Below are 15,786 nucleotides of genomic sequence, written 5' to 3'. Positions count from 1 at the left end.
TTTGAAAAATGACGTCATTACGTGTCAATGACCAGAGTAGCAACTCCAGAAGATTTTCAAATTTTAATTGTTTTTTCAAAACGTTATCCTTATCTTGTAGAGCTTGAAAAAGAAAGAAAATGAGGGGTCATAGGCCGCCAGAGGATAATGGTTGTAAAGATATTCAATTTTAGTGTAAAAAGTTGACCTAAAAATGGTCAAAAAAAAAAGGTTTAGGAAAATAGCTTGGAAAAATTCGAAAAATGTGTCAAAAAAGAAAAAAAGAAATTTTCCAGTCATGCTTAACTTCAATTTGCATATCTCTTTTTCTAGTGTAGCTAGAGACCTGAAATTTGGAGGGAGAATTCTTTGATGGTGTTAGAATATGAATATATAAAAATATTGTAAAAAATCTAGTATATTTTATCAAAATAACGAAAGATGTATAGTTTTTGAAAAAGAAGACATTGCATTGTTTTATTTTGTTTTTGAAGAAAGTAGCTAGCGTGGAAAAGTTTGAAAATAATCAAAAAGGTGGTAGGCCATTTTCAGGGGCCTCTGGAAATGGAGGAACAAAAACTTATGAGCAAAGAATAAGTTTTTCTGAAAGGAGAAACCCCAAATGAAAGGAAAATCCATTTCGGCAGAAATAAAAACTTTTTTTTGGGACATTCCCATGCAAAAGAAGCAAAAAAGTGAAAAAAACTACATGAAAATGAAAGAATTAAAATTAGCGAATGTGATAAAATATATTTTCCTCCGTTTCCAGACACATTTGTTCATCGATAGTTGCAATTTTGTTATCTCCTGTCGGCAAAAAATTTTCAAAATGTTGCAAAACGTTCAGCATTTTACCAATTTGCCGTCTAGCCTGTGTCCACAGTGTTATATATCGCTGGAAAGCTAAGACCACAGGCTTTCATTTAGTAGAAACCAGAACGCTTTAGCATACACATAGAAAAAAAGTTAGAAAGGTTCAAAGTTCACGGAAAAATGAAACATTTGGTTTGACGTCAACAAAAGTTGCATGACTTCTGGAGTCGCTAACCAGAGAAAGGCAAAAAAAATGAAAACAGCAATTTTTTGCCATTTTTAATGATAATTTTTTTAAATGAAAAAATGGTTTAAACCCATTCATTCTTCTGATAAATGTTTATCACAACAGTATCTACTAACTTTTTTTTTGATTACTGTAGCCCTCATAGAAAAATCATACCGTCAACTGCTCTAACTTGGGACGTATTAGTTAGCCATTCCAGGGTCAAATTGAAACTATTCTGGTGGCAATCAAATCTAGTTCATTTTGTAGAGCTTTAAAAAAGAAAAAAAAATGAGGGGTAATACACCTAATGATAAGCGGTTCCGGAGATATTGAGATTTTGGTTCCGCCAAAATAGCACCTTTTTAGACATTTGAGGTTGACAATTTAGTCCAGAAATGGCATATGAAATGGCACCGAAATATACACTTTTTGACAGGCTAGCTCTAAAAGCTCTAAAACAGCATCTAATAACATGAAAACCAGAATATGATTCTTCAATGGGAATCAAAACTATAAAGTGCACTTACAAACATCAATTTGTCAGATCTAACAAAATTAATAACCGCGCTGTCATCATTGATAATAAAACAAACTATTTTCTGTCAAGGGCCTTGTAAACATTCCAACAACTTCCATTGAAATGATCTATCACAGCTCAGTCTACCATTTTTAGCACGGTCCGAGGATTGAGCCGAGAACACTCCGCGAGCTCCTGCACGGGTGAAATACTTCAATCTGTCAATCATTTTCTCAAGCGAAGAGTACGCAAAGTGATTCTAGCTTAACGATAGTGCCACGGATCATCAATGGATAGTATTCAATTATCCTTATCCCTTTATTTTCATTCCTAGAACTTTTGCAAAAAAAAGGAAAAATAGAAAAGTTGTATTTTTTACTTCTCTATTCCCATACTGAATTTGAAAGATCTTCTATGTGGCATTTTTTTTTGTATGAAGAGTTAGGTCTATACTAAACATATATACTAAACATTGATATATTTTTCATCCACACTAGTTTTTGGCTAACTTTCTGAGTTCAAACTATCAAAAATGATAGAGGGTCAATAATCATTCAACTTTAAAGAAAATTTGAGCCATCTGTAACATTTAGGACATCAAAATGCACCATTTCACATATAATTTTGCGGAACTTGATGCAAAATCAAACATATTAGGAAATTTTAAAGAGTAATTTGATGAAACCTCATAGAAAGTATCCAAAAACCATATTTAAGTCGCACAAAACCATAATTTAACATTTTTGGAAATATTTCTACAGTTTTTCTACGCAAAAACAAAATTTTTGCATAATTTATGCGAAAAATCTCAAAATCTAGCATAATTATGTGAGCGTTATGCGCTTTTGACTTAAACTTTCCAGTTTTGTTTCAAGTATATAATGTGTTTTTGTGATTTTTGAAAGAACTCCTAGGGTACCATTTTAAAACAGCATTTTTCGCAGTCCTAGCTACTAGACCGAGAAAAGTTTTACGGCTTCAAGCAAAACTGTTCAAGGTCATTTTGACAAAATCACAGTTTTAAAGATGTGATTTATAGCAAATTTTTGCTTGGGATAGAGGTTAAAGGTATGTGCACACAATATAGCAAAACTGCTTCGCTTTGCAAAAATCAGGGTTCAGGACCCTCCTGGCGCTCCAGAAACGTCTGGAGCAAAAAGTGCCAATTTTTTCGTGCTCTTGAACACCAGAAGAGTCTGGAGCACTTCCAGTGTTCCTGAGCAAGATATCTGTGATATAATTACTATAAGGCTTGCTGTGCTAACCATGTGAAAACTAACTGCGCACGTATTTTTAAATTATTTCAACCCCCAACATTTTAGCCAGTTTTTAGTGCAGCAATTTCATATTCATAGGGGCAGATATATCCAAATCCTATACCCGAATAATTTTGATTTTCATGGATTATTGCTAATTTAATTTATAAAATATTGCGGGAGAGACGATTAGCTTCTCGAGCTTTAATTTGAGTAATTAAAGCCAACTATTAAGATGAAGTATTTAGCCCGAATGCTAAATGATGAGATTTCAGCTCGCCCCAAATACATTAGGTTCCCTTTAATATTTGAAACACTTTACCTTTCTCTACGCTTTAGTAAGCAGTTAGTGTAAAACACGGGTCATAGGTCACAGGTCACAGGTCAGTGATGACAGGTTAGCTTCAATTACTGTAAAAAAACAAAGAACATGTTTGAAAAACAGTTGTTAATGTCAAAAATATAATTCCAAAGGTATTTTATTGATCTAGACCTATTTTAAAGCTAGAAATCTACCCACGTGCTTACCACGTGATTTTCGCGTTTTATGCCGTGACCTGTAATACTTGTATTATATATTACATCTATATCACACATGTAAAAAATTATCTTTTCAATGTTTTACGCATGTTACGTATGTTATATACAAACAATAAAGAAATATTCGAGTATCAATCTCACCTTTACTTTGAACAGGCCCCCTAACAGGAAAATAGCTATTTTTCACAATCACTATGTCATATCTCATTTTATCTCCTGCATCACCTTGGGTATGATAACAAGAATTGATGAAAATAGCGTCAATGGGATTATATTTTATAAATGTCTCAAAATTTTTATCCCCTGCTTTACATTTTTGATAAAATTACGTCACTATTTTCATCACTCTAAAACAGCTCTCTTGGAGCGCTTGGAGTATTTATTGTTTTCAAAACCTGTCAATCTATATCCACTTGCAGCGTCAGCATGCTATTATGCATGAAAAATATTTTATTGTTAATTGGTGTACAAAACCTCATACTTTGAGATAACATCATTATTTACATAATTTAAGTGTCATTTGTTGTCAATATTTGGGGTTGATGATTTGTCGTTTAAGTCTTCTAAATAACATATTTTGATATTACATTTCCATTACATATAATATTTTCAGGAACTTTTGTTATGTATGTTACGAGGGTATTACAGTTTTCCGGTCTGTAATTTGTATGACCTGTGACCTGTGTTTTACACTAATCGTAATTAAAGCCAACTATAAAGATGAAGAATTCAGGTCCAATGTTGAATGATGAGATTTCAGCTCCCCCAAATACATTAGGCTCCCCCAAATATTTGAACACCCTTCTTTTTCAGGCTTTTTGGGGGATGTAACCCCCCAAACTAGCAGGGGGTTGACGCTATGTCTTTGTTTTTGTTTGTGAGGGAAATCTGGTAATTCACCCTCTGTTAGTCTGTTACCAGCTTTTCTCAGGATTGGCTCTTTAGTTTTTTCTGATTTTTTTCAGATTTTTTGCGTATTGGCAATGCTCAAAACAGATTTATTTTCTTTCGCCTAAGAAATGCCAGAAATATGCTGAAAATATGCTGAAAATTTCCATTTTTGTAGATTTTAACTGGGCCTTTTTCCTTATATTTCTTTGTTTTTCCACACAAAAACATATACTGATAGCAATGCCCACCATCAAGCATGATTCAATTCTTGATATGAGTAAGTCATTTTTCTAGCGGAAACACCCTAAAAAAGCCGGGATTTGACCTCTCTCTGTTACTAGAAATAGAAATACGGAGGTCCAAAACCGGTGCTTCCGTTAAAAATATGACGTCATCTTGACTTACGCATGTCAAGAATTGTCAATAAAACTGATTTTTGAGGTCGGAACTTTCTCAAAATTGATGGAACAGCCTTGAATCACCCGAAAAACAGTTTCTCTTGAATTTCTCAAGCTGTACTTTATACTTTTTCATGAAACTTTGAACACTGATGCAAAATGGCAATACCTAAAGTGTGACAGAGAGAGCCTGATTTTCAATAAACATACTTTTCCGGCCAAAAATAATATATCTTAAATACTGTATATAATAATATATCTTCAATCACTTTAATTTATACTTTGCTCTAGTAAAAATTATTGACATGGAAGTTAAACAAATACCAATCAACAATGAAGATTTACAGAGGTTTAACAGTGACTGTTATACATTTAAAGAGCATCCCTTGAGTATGTTGGAACCATACCATCAAGTCTTTCCATCACTTTATATGGATCACCACAAATCATTTCAAGAAGCTGAAGTTTATGAAGATGATGTTTGGATTTGCACTTTCCCAAAATCAGGTTGAAATATTAACCAAGGAGATTACTTGGTACTAATCTCTGAATTTGTAAAAGATAGATTAAGATTTTCTGTTCTTTAACAAAATCATCACATAATAATTCATACAATTCACCATTCACCATTATTATTGCTTGTTTCCCTTTTTATCAACAATTGTTATTTTTCGATTTTCTTTGAAAGGCCTACCAGGCAGGCTAAGATTGTTGACAAAAGTTTTTCTATTTAATCTCTATTTTTTATGTTCTAGGAACCCGTTGGATGCAAGAAATTGTCTCTTGTCTACGCAATGGAATGGATTTTGAAAAAGTAAAGACCACCTCTTTGAACCTAAGAGTTCCATTCTTTGAGTAAGTTTTTAAAGGAAAATGAGAAAAAATATTCAAGAAGTAATGAAATATTTCAAAATTAATCCTGCCAACTTTATATCATTTGTATTTACAATTTAGTGTATCTGCTGTATGCAGCACTGCAGAGAAGGAACTCAAAGCATTGGGTTCCCTTTGTAAAACTGGAGCTGAACTTGTCAACCATACACCTCGACCAAGGACTATAAAAACTCATCTCAGCTATGAAATGTTGCCTCCAAAGATTCATGAAAAAGGTGCCAAGGTATCAAAGTTTCTTTTCCAAAACTTATGAATAGAATAGAACCTAGTCAGAAATGGACCTCACTTCTATTATTACTATAATTCTTCCTTGATATTTTCTAGATGATAAACGTCATACGAAACCCACGTGATGTTTGTGTATCATTTCTCAATCATCATGTTCTGACAGAAAACTACACTGGTGATTTACAAACCATCGCAGAGATTATGTTACAGGATGTAGGACCTCTCTGTGCTCCTTTCTTTACACATATCCTGAGCTACTGGAACCAACGAGAAAATCCAAATCTTTTGATTGTTCACTATGAAGAGATGCAAAAAGACATAGCTGGTAAGACAGCCTTTTTTATTTTTCACTTGCTTTATAACATATTTGAAAAAACCCATAGTATGTAGATAAAAGTATCTTAGTAATTTCAAATAAAAAAATTCATCTCTGTTTGTATACATGCTTATTCAACATGCATGTTGTAGTCTCATTTTACATGGAAAATCACAGCTTAAAATTTCACAATCACATGCATGTAAAGATAAATTTCTATACCCCAAAATTACAAAAAAAAACATGCATGTAGTGCGGTATTACACCCCGAAAATGAAACTCATGAATGTAAAAGTGTTTTTTTTAATGAATTTTGTGTATGATCATCAACTTTAAAGGAGAAATCAACATTTTTTTCATATTTTTGAAAAATACCTAAATCACATCATATTGTAGCCTGAGAATCCAAGCTCATATTTTTAGAAAAAACAAAAAATACCTCACCTCACAAAGTTTTAAAATTATAGAGCTTGGTGCAGGTAGATTAGTCTGACACAGAATGTTATAAACAGTCTGTGTGTGAACCCTGTTGACGTAGACTTTCTGAACTTTGGAAACCCGGCAAACACACATAATCAACTTACCATAAAAACTCTAGCACAAGCTCTAAAGACTTTCAAAACTACTAAAAACCACATCAAAACATCAGCCACATGTATTTAGACTTCCAGTCAACAGCCATTTGTTTATAAATGAATCTATGTTTTCATTTTCATTTGTTTTCCTTTTTTCTGCAAAGTCAGCTTTTTCCATAAATTATGCGCGCGCATCGAAATTATCAAAATGCGCGCGAAAGTACTGCTAAGTAATACGCCGAAAGCTGGCCAATCAGGCCGAACCTGCATTGCAGTGAAAAATGTCCCTGCAGGCGAGTTACCTGCACCAAGCGTTAAACCAGCAGCAAAAATATCATAAACTAGACTGTGAAAAAAGTTTAACGCTTGGATTCCCAGGCTAATCATATTGCTGTGTCAATTTAAGACGGCCTTAAGTCCATTTTTTCCATTTTGAGATAATCGACTTTAAAGGTTGAGATGTGTTGGACTTAAGGCTACACATTTCATGTCAATATTTAGAAAATGAATAGAATTAGAAACTATAGTTAGCCCTAAGATTTAGGACTTAAGGCTGTTTATGATTGATATATTATGGAACATTCTAAATTCTTATTTTTTTTGAATTGCAAAAATACACCTCTTTCCCATTAGAATTCTGTGGATTTAAGGCCGTTTTTGAAAAGCGTGCATGCTGAAATAGGGGGTTATGGTCGACAAAATGGACTTAAGTCGATATACTAATAAGAAATTAATGACATCTGAAATTATTTTCCACTAAAAACTTCTCTTCTAGCAAAAGATATAGCTCATTTTTGTTTACAGAAAATCTAATCTTTTTAAAACAACGCATTTTATGTTAGGGGAATAGGTTGAGCCATCTGTTTGATGTGAAAGTGTTTATAAAGTATAATTGGAAAAGCTCTTGCTTTTAGTTGATAAAGAACTCTTAAACTTTTTTAAACTTTTACAACTTAACTTTTTTAATGTGTAGCCAAAACTTTTTATATCCACATATGGGTTAGCCAAGAGAAGGATATCATTTAAGCCATTTTTGAGTGGAGTAAAACTATGTTTGAACTTTTGAAAACAACCAAGTGAAAATAATTTCAGAGTCCATTGAAAAAATTGAATTTTTCATTGGAATAAGCAGAAAACCTCTTTTTTAGCGGCTAGTTCGAAACGCAGGTCACCTCATTTTGTGATAACGCCATTATTTCCATAATTTAGGTGTCACTTTGTCAATATTAGGGGTTGATGATTTGTCCTTGAAATCTTAATAGCATATTTTGTTTGTATACAACATGTCCATTATGCATATAATATTTAAAAAAACATGTTATGAATGGCATGTTACGAGTGCAGTACAGTTTTCTGGACTGTAGTTTATATGACCTGTAACCTGTGACCTGCGTTTCAAACTAGCCGCTTCTATAATCCATGTCAAACTGAATCTTACCCGAAATGATTTTGCATTATTTCTCGTTTACAAATTATCAAGCTTTTAAGTCGCACAAAATGCACAAAATTCATAAAAAGTATGAACCATATGATGTCACAAACATGTGTAAAGTAAGGGTTCATTTTAAACAAATTATACGCTTTTTGAAGAAGGTTTGATACAAAATAAGACAGAGGCTGAGAGTGGAAGTGATTTTTTTTTCGGGGAGGGGGGTACTTGTTTTGAAAACAACTATAGCTATAGGTTTGGCCCAAAAATTTTTGAGACATACAGATGGGAAATATACACATGTTCAAGAGCACGAGTAGCACGATATTGAATAATTTAGTTTAATTTCCTTGCTTACGAAGGAAGAATTCATTTCATTTGAAAATTTTCATATTTTCATAGGAATAAGGTAATTTGCTACCATTACAGTAAAGGTACAGCTAAAAACATACCCTTACAGTGCAGCACTGGTCAAAACATACCCTTACGGTGCACTAGCGAATCTTGAAAAATTGACCCTTAAGTGCCGCACGTCTGGTAAATCATTTACCTTGAGTGCCCCCCGGGTATTTTTTCGAAGTTCTACTATATTATCTTGTACTTTCTTATTATTCTTGTAATTTCAGAGAATATGAAAAAAATTAATTGCTGCACTTACAGCATCACTAATTATCAAACCTTTCTTTTTTCGTTTTCTTTTGGTTTTCTTATAGGTGTTATCAAGCGAGTGGCCAAGTTTATAGGCACAGAAGAATATTCAGATAACCAAATAGCAAAACTTATTGACCACACATCAGTGGATAAAATGAGAGTCAACCCTATGGTCAATGGGACAGGAGTTATAGATGTAATTACACTTTCTTCAATTAATTAATCATAGCCAAAAGTGGGCAATGCTCTTGACTCAACATCAGATGCCTAAAATTGATTCTTTAAAGGGTTTCGTATTTTCAAATGAAGTGTTTTCCACCACCCTTCATAGGAATAGGAACTCCCGGGGGGGGTACTAGGGCAAGATGGGTTACGGGGATGCTCCGCTGGTCAGGGTACCTTTTTTAACCTCCACGAGTCCCAGGTAGGGTCGCAAAAACACCAAAATAGAAAAATCAGTCCCTCGTAGGGTGCCTATTTTTGGAAAATTTGGGGAAAAAGTAGAAAATTTGAGAAAATTTTGGAATTTCAGTCCCATTCAGGGTCACTTTTTCGCAAATTTTGAGTCCCACGTAGGGTCCATTTTTCGAACCTCAGCGGAGCACCCCCGTCGGTCGACAAGGGTAGTACCCCCCCCCCCGGTAGGAACTCATAGAAAGAATTTGATTTGAAGCCTTCATAAAAAAAGTGCAAGGTCTTGCAAAGTTAGGCTAGTTTTAGAATGTTTAGATTTTAGGTAGATCTAGGCGTGCGATGACCACATTTAAATTTTTCTTATATGCCGAATCCTGTATACTGGATCTATATGTTCTATATTTTTAGTGAACAGAGCTATTTAGTAATTAGCATAAAAATGCCTTTTTGATAAATCTGATAGGTCAAAACACTTTTAAGAAATCTAAGGTTTTTTTTTCATTATAACATAACTTTGGATCTAGTTAACCAATTTTTAGAAAAGACCCATGTTTTGAGTTTATATTCTTAAAAATCATCAACCTAAACATTTTTTTTAAACAGGGTTACCTATTTCTGCCACATCCGTTAGATCTTATTCATATTTCTGTTTTTTTTTTTTTCTTCAAATTAAAGCTACTGACCTTTAGACCATGTTCACATTTTACGATTTGGTTTTGATCCGAAAGGAAATGAGGTCATTTCATGGGTTAGAAGTGACGTTTGATTTGAATGTAACCAATGGCTTCATTTTGTTTCAGAGAGAAACGAAACCGTAGCGTGTGAACCTGGTCTTTAAGCAACCTAGAGACATTTCAATTCTTATGATTGGCAATCATTTGAACAATTTTGAAAATATCCATCATGAAGGTAAATTTATTTTAGACTGCAATGGCAGCAATGAAGAATGAGCAAAAGGGAAGTTTTATCAACACTGGGAAGACAGGAGGATGGAAAACAAACTCACTGAAGAAACTATTGAGAGATTTAAAAAATGGGAAGGGAAATGGTTGAAGGACACTGGATTAATGTTTGCTTATGAAGTTTGATTTTTTATTTAATATCATTTATTTAATTTTTTAGTTAGCATTTTACAATTATTTTTTAAAAGATTGAAACTTTTTTTGTTTCAGCATTTTTCCAAATTGGGCTGAATGGGGGGAAATTTAGGAAAACAATAAGATTTGTTTATTGGTCACATGAGATTATCTTTCCTATCTGCTGGGTACGCAGCAACAAAAATGTTTTTCTCTTCAAAGTGAATTTTATTGAGGTCTAAAGATTTTTAAGAAAACCATTCCTTTCTATGATAAAGAAGAAAGATAAAGTTAAATTTAGAACCTGGTAGTATGTCAGTAGTATACTGAAGAAGAGTTTTTCACTCAACTGGTTCTCAAGAAAATTACCCTAAGCGAAATTAAGTATAGATGATATTTACACGTCTTACTCTGCCAACCATTCTTATATAACAATTTGAAATTAGATTAAAAAAACAAAAAACAATGGAAATTAAACAAATACCAATCAACAATGAAGATTTACAGAGGTTCAACAGTGACTGTTATACATTTAAAGAGCATCCCTTGAGTATGTTGGAACCATACCATCAAGTCTTTCCATCACTTTATATGGATCACCACAAATCATTTCAAGAAGCTGAAGTTTATGAAGATGATGTTTGGATTTGCACTTTCCCAAAATCAGGTTGAAATATTAACCAAGGAGATTACTTGGTACTGATCTCTGAATTTGTAAAAGATAGATTAAGATTTTCTGTTCTTTAACAAAATCATCACATAATAATTCATACAATTCACCATTCACCATTATTATTACTTGTTTCCCTTTTTATCAACAATTGTTATTTTTCAATTTTCTTTGAAAGGCCTAACAGGCAGGCAAAGATTGTTGACAAAAGTTTTTCTATTTAATCTCTATTTTTTATGTTCTAGGAACCCGTTGGATGCAAGAAATTGTCTCTTGTCTGAGGAATGGCTTGGATTTTGAAAAAGCAAAATCAAGTCCTCTAGGCTTAAGAGTACCTTTCTTTGAGTAAATATGTTTTTTTCGTATTTAAAGAAGTATTGGCTGAAATTCTTGGGCTGAACTAAATGGGAAATATCAAAACTGAAGATAAGATTGAAATAGATATTCAAAAGATTAACTTTCTTTGTTGTCAATAAGCATCAATGGTCTACAATACATAATCTTTTCTCATTTTAGTTTTTCAGCCGTCTCTTATAACGCAGAAAAGATGCTCAAAGCTTATGGTTCTTCTTGCAAAACAGGAGCTGAACTTGTTAATCATACACTTCGACCAAGGACCATAAAAACCCATCTCAGCTATGAAATGTTGCCTCCAAAGATTCATGAAAAAGGTGCCAAGGTACCAGAACTTGTTTTTAGTTGATATACGGATTCAATTGAAACAGTTTGATTTTTTTATGTTAAAAATTCTCTGATTTTGATTTTTTTAACCAATGCAAATGATTTCTATTCAGATGATCAATGTAATACGAAACCCACGTGATGTTTGTGTATCATTTCTCAACCATCATGTTCTGACAGAAAACTACACTGGTGATTTACAAACCATCGCAGAGATTATGTTACAGGATGTAGGACCTATCTATGCACCTTTCTTTACACATATCCTGAGCTACTGGAACCAACGAGAAAATCCAAATCTTTTGATTGTTCACTATGAAGAGATGCAAAAGGATGTAACTGGTGAAAATTTCTTTTGAATTTGTTTTTAACGAGGTCTAATTTTAACAGTTGAGCAGGGCATATAATGTTAAAATCTTTACATAGGTGTTTCAGGTAAGAATCCAAAATGGGTTGAATACACTTATCACCCTTAGCGGAAATACCTTGAAAAGGTTTGGCAACGGCGTCAAGTTAAAAAGTACTCGTGTGAAAATTTAAGATAACTTAGTAGATTGAAATCTTTAACCATTTTCCAGGTGTCATCAAACGAGTGGCCAAGTTTATTGGTAAAGAGGAATATTCAGATGGTCAAATAGCAAAACTTGTAGAGCATACATCTGTGGATAAAATGAGAGCCAATCCAATGGTCAATGTGACTGGACCAATTGATGTAATTATTTTAAAACCAATTAATTTGAAATGAGTCTGAGTAAAAGTTAAAAATTCTTTATGGATATTTTTAATCAAATTATGCTTTTAAGACTTAAGAATCAGGGGGGGGTGTACAGCTGCAGGGTACATACCCACAGCCAGGTGGTTGTGTCTTATTTTGAATTTCATTTATTACCAGGTTCTATATTTGGGGTGGGTGGGCCATTTCAACTCATTTCAAGTATCTGGTACTGATTTTGGTATTTGGTGGGTAAAATGGGTAAAAAATTATCAATTTTGGCAAATCCGAAAAAAATTCCATAAAAATTAGATTTCATTTTAATTTCACGATTTTGGTGAGGTGAAATTGACTGCTAGGTATTACAAGGTACTTTTCCAGAGTTATTTAGCCATACTTTCCTTGGTGACCAGCTTCCAAATAGGGGGCGGAGGTCCAAAAAAAGTTGGTACCTTATACTATCTAAGATATCTATTACAAATCTTTTTGAAAATCAGGTTTATTACCCCCTGTTGCAATTATATTTCTAGTAAACAGCTATGGTATAGCCAGGTAGAGCTGGAGTTTGCTTTATTGAAAGAACGGGCTAATTATAGTCACATCCCTTTATTTGAATTGGATGAATAAAACGTTTTAATTATTTTTTTTTAACCGTTGCTTCTTTCTTCAATTTTAGAAACTAAAGGCAGCAATGAAGAATGAGCAGAAAGGGACTTTTATCAACACTGGAAAGACAGGAGGATGGAAAAACAAACTCACTGAAGAAACTATTGAGAGGTTTAAAAAATGGGAAGAGAAATGGTTGAAAGACACTGGATTGTTGTTTGTTTACGAGGTTTGATTTTTTTAACACATAATAATTTTTTTCATCACACATAAATTTTAGCAATTTTACGAAAAACAGTTTTTATATTTTTTTTATAGAAATTTTAAAAAGTTGGGCTACTATTATAAACTGGGCTTAGATTGATGTTACACTTTATTTTTTAGATTCGTAAAAACCTTTCCTCTAAAGGTGACTTTTTATTTTACCATGCTGTGACAGGTGCCTAATTATGGGGCTTTGTTTGTTAATTTTTTTATATCCCCAAAATATTGATTTTTATTAAAGTTCATCACCTATACAGTGTGTGCCAAAAAAAGCAGATAAATTTAATTATAAATTATGATCCTCATAAGTTATGCCAAACTGTATAATTCGTATAATTCGTATTTCAGTCTAAAAAACCTGAATATTGATTGAACAGACAATTGTAATCTTATTTCAATTATTCTAAGCCCTTTTTTCAGGACACACTGTATAACTGAGTGCAAGACTTATTTAGGTTTTCATGTAATATTAACATATTTTCAGTTGTCCTTCAATAATTTCATTTTGTTTGACCAGAAATTGTATGATTTTTCATTACAGCAATTAACAAGGGAAATCTTAGTACTTGGATTATATATACAAGATCCGCGAAACTTTTTCATTATGAGCATCATCCACAACTTGACTTTTCAGATTTTAAACAAAAAATTAAAAAATAGATAAATAAATAAAATAAAGCTTGAAATGAAATGGCAAAGAAGACATATGAGCTGCAAAACAATATTGAGACTGTCAATACAGTGGATGAAATTTATAAATATAGTCAAGAACAACAGCAAGAAATACTATCAAGAAAACCATGGACTAAAGAGTATATTATCTGATTATTTCCTTTTTAATCCTTCAAATCTTTTGGCACAATATATCTGTGGAAACTTCAAATGTCCTGACTCATAGGTTTTGCTCATTGTCGATATTTGATCACCCATCTCATATTTCTTCTTTGTAGTCCGCATTACTTCAAGAATATCAAAGTGTCAGCTCTTGCATCACTGAAGATGGTAAGCTATTGACTTTTAAAGTGACATTGGGATCTCCCTGTATTTCCTCCAATGGTTCCAACACATTTGGATCAATCTTCATCCTAATTATCCTAATTGTTCCCACAATCTCTTGATAAGTATAGTACACCATATGAACAATCCTGAAGATATACTTTTCTTGAAAAATATACATTTGTATCCAGATTTTCTGTGAAAACTTTTAAGTTACAGCAGCTAATACGATGGCAAATTTTACTCCCACTGCACCTATTATTTCTATAAGCCTTGTTTTCGTAGAAAATCTGATATGGTCCATTTAACCATATCTTTTTTATAATCATTCATTATCACCAGGTAATGCATACACGATCAGGGGGGACACTGGAAGTCATGGGTTTGATGTAGGGTAAAGTTGACGGAGACACCATGATCGTGATGGATGCCTTTGCATTGCCCGTTGAAGGGACTGAGACACTGAGACGAGAGTCAATGCACAAGCTGCTGCTATTGAATACATGACACAATATATCGAATCTTCAAAATCTGTGGGTTTCATGCTTGCAGAAATTATTGTTAAAAAGGAAAATGAGCTATCAATGAAGTATTTGACACAGATGTAAAGTAGTCTGAATTACATTCATAAATTTAATATTTTCAAAGGCTATGTTTGACCTTCATGCATTTAAAAATCATGAGTGTCAGATATTTGTCACCGAATATGAAGAGCGTTTGACTAACATCATCATAAGCCCCCCCCCCATGAGCAATCTATTTGCTATTGTTTATCGGTTTTTCTTTCGGTAGGTTGGACGTTTAGAAAATGCGATCGGTTGGTACCATTCACATCCTGGATACGGATGCTGGCTTTCTGGTATCTATGGCTTTGCAGCAGGTTTTAGGTGCCCCCTAAGAATTCAGGTGACCCCTAAGCCAATGACATGTCAATTTTTTTTCGAAAATCCTTTTCAAACAATCAAACAAATACAACAATTAGTTTAGTTTATTGCTAAATAGAATAAATGCCCTAAGAAATAAGAGATTAGCTAACTACTGAAGGTTCATGCTAGATTATCGAGTTTTTGTAAGTCAGGGTGCAGATCCCTAGCCAGACAGATTTTTTATCTAAGTAAATGCAACAGGATTAAATAATCAGTGCCGTAGGAAGCATTTTCATATTAAGGGGGCTGAAGTTTAGTGACACTGGTTGGCGAGGGCCAACCGGTTTGGGCCGAGGGGGAAAATTTTGAAAATTTGAGCTCTAGATTGCTTGAAAATGCACTCAAAACATGCACTTATAAGACAATTATGACAAATTAAAAAAGAAAAACTTTGTATTTTGCAAAATAACCATTTAAAAATTATTGGGGGCATAGCCCCCCCCCCAGTTGCTACGGCACTGCAGATAATATATTAGATACCAAATTGTCAGTTTTTGAGCATTGCTTAGATTAAAATATAAGATGAGAAAGTGCCAACCTATGGTCTGGTAGGCTGCTTATAATTCAATCACCAAACATAGAATCTAGCCCCCAGGTCCATCTGAAAAAATTAGGTGACCCCTAACATGGTTAGTCCCCCCTAGCCACAGTAAAAAATCAGGTACCAATTACTGCTCGACCTTTTAGCCCCCCCCCTCCTCAGGCCAGGGGGGTTCCAGCCATGG

General features: G+C 33.5%; 2 protein-coding genes, 1 long non-coding RNA gene and 1 pseudogene across 3 annotated transcripts in view; 3 read left to right on the top strand and 1 right to left on the bottom strand.

Annotated features, from left to right (window-relative positions):
- The window catches only part of LOC136822132 (uncharacterized), a 237,764-nt gene that overhangs the window by 5,848 nt on the left and 216,130 nt on the right, over positions 1-15,786 (bottom strand). The gene's annotated exons all lie outside the window — the stretch shown is intronic.
- Positions 4,915-8,968, top strand: LOC136822232 (luciferin sulfotransferase-like). The gene is made up of 5 exons (XM_067078473.1): positions 4,915-5,130; positions 5,379-5,478; positions 5,578-5,740; positions 5,842-6,070; positions 8,779-8,968. Exons 1-5 carry the CDS (start codon positions 4,929-4,931, stop codon positions 8,937-8,939), a joined length of 855 nt encoding a protein of 284 aa, XP_066934574.1. The 5' UTR covers positions 4,915-4,928; the 3' UTR covers positions 8,940-8,968.
- On the top strand, positions 10,624-13,322 carry LOC136822231 (luciferin sulfotransferase-like). The gene is made up of 6 exons (XM_067078472.1): positions 10,624-10,873; positions 11,122-11,221; positions 11,393-11,555; positions 11,671-11,899; positions 12,136-12,269; positions 12,946-13,322. The coding sequence occupies exons 1-6, from the start codon at positions 10,672-10,674 to the stop codon at positions 13,108-13,110; spliced, it is 993 nt and encodes a 330-aa protein (XP_066934573.1). The 5' UTR covers positions 10,624-10,671; the 3' UTR covers positions 13,111-13,322.
- LOC136822228 (COP9 signalosome complex subunit 5-like) lies at positions 13,830-15,261 on the top strand (annotated as a pseudogene).

This window comes from Clytia hemisphaerica, unplaced genomic scaffold, assembly GCF_902728285.1.
Source record: "Clytia hemisphaerica strain Z4C2 unplaced genomic scaffold, Clytia hemisphaerica genome assembly, whole genome shotgun sequence".
In the NCBI taxonomy this organism is placed as follows: domain Eukaryota; kingdom Metazoa; phylum Cnidaria; class Hydrozoa; order Leptothecata; family Clytiidae; genus Clytia; species Clytia hemisphaerica.
The sequence above is the reverse complement of the archived record's forward strand: the minus strand, read 5'-3'. Positions and strand labels throughout refer to the sequence as shown.

Coding starts and splice junctions, on each gene's coding strand:
- LOC136822231 (XM_067078472.1), top strand. CDS start 10,672: ATGGAAATTAAACAAATACCAATCAACAATGAAGATTTACAGAGGTTC. Junction 11,556..11,670: donor TTCATGAAAAAGGTGCCAAG/GTACCAGAACTT, acceptor ATTTCTATTCAG/ATGATCAATGTAATACGAAA. Junction 11,900..12,135: donor GATGCAAAAGGATGTAACTG/GTGAAAATTTCT, acceptor ACCATTTTCCAG/GTGTCATCAAACGAGTGGCC.
- LOC136822232 (XM_067078473.1), top strand. CDS start 4,929: ATGGAAGTTAAACAAATACCAATCAACAATGAAGATTTACAGAGGTTT. Junction 5,131..5,378: donor TTGCACTTTCCCAAAATCAG/GTTGAAATATTA, acceptor TTTATGTTCTAG/GAACCCGTTGGATGCAAGAA. Junction 5,479..5,577: donor CTAAGAGTTCCATTCTTTGA/GTAAGTTTTTAA, acceptor TTTACAATTTAG/TGTATCTGCTGTATGCAGCA.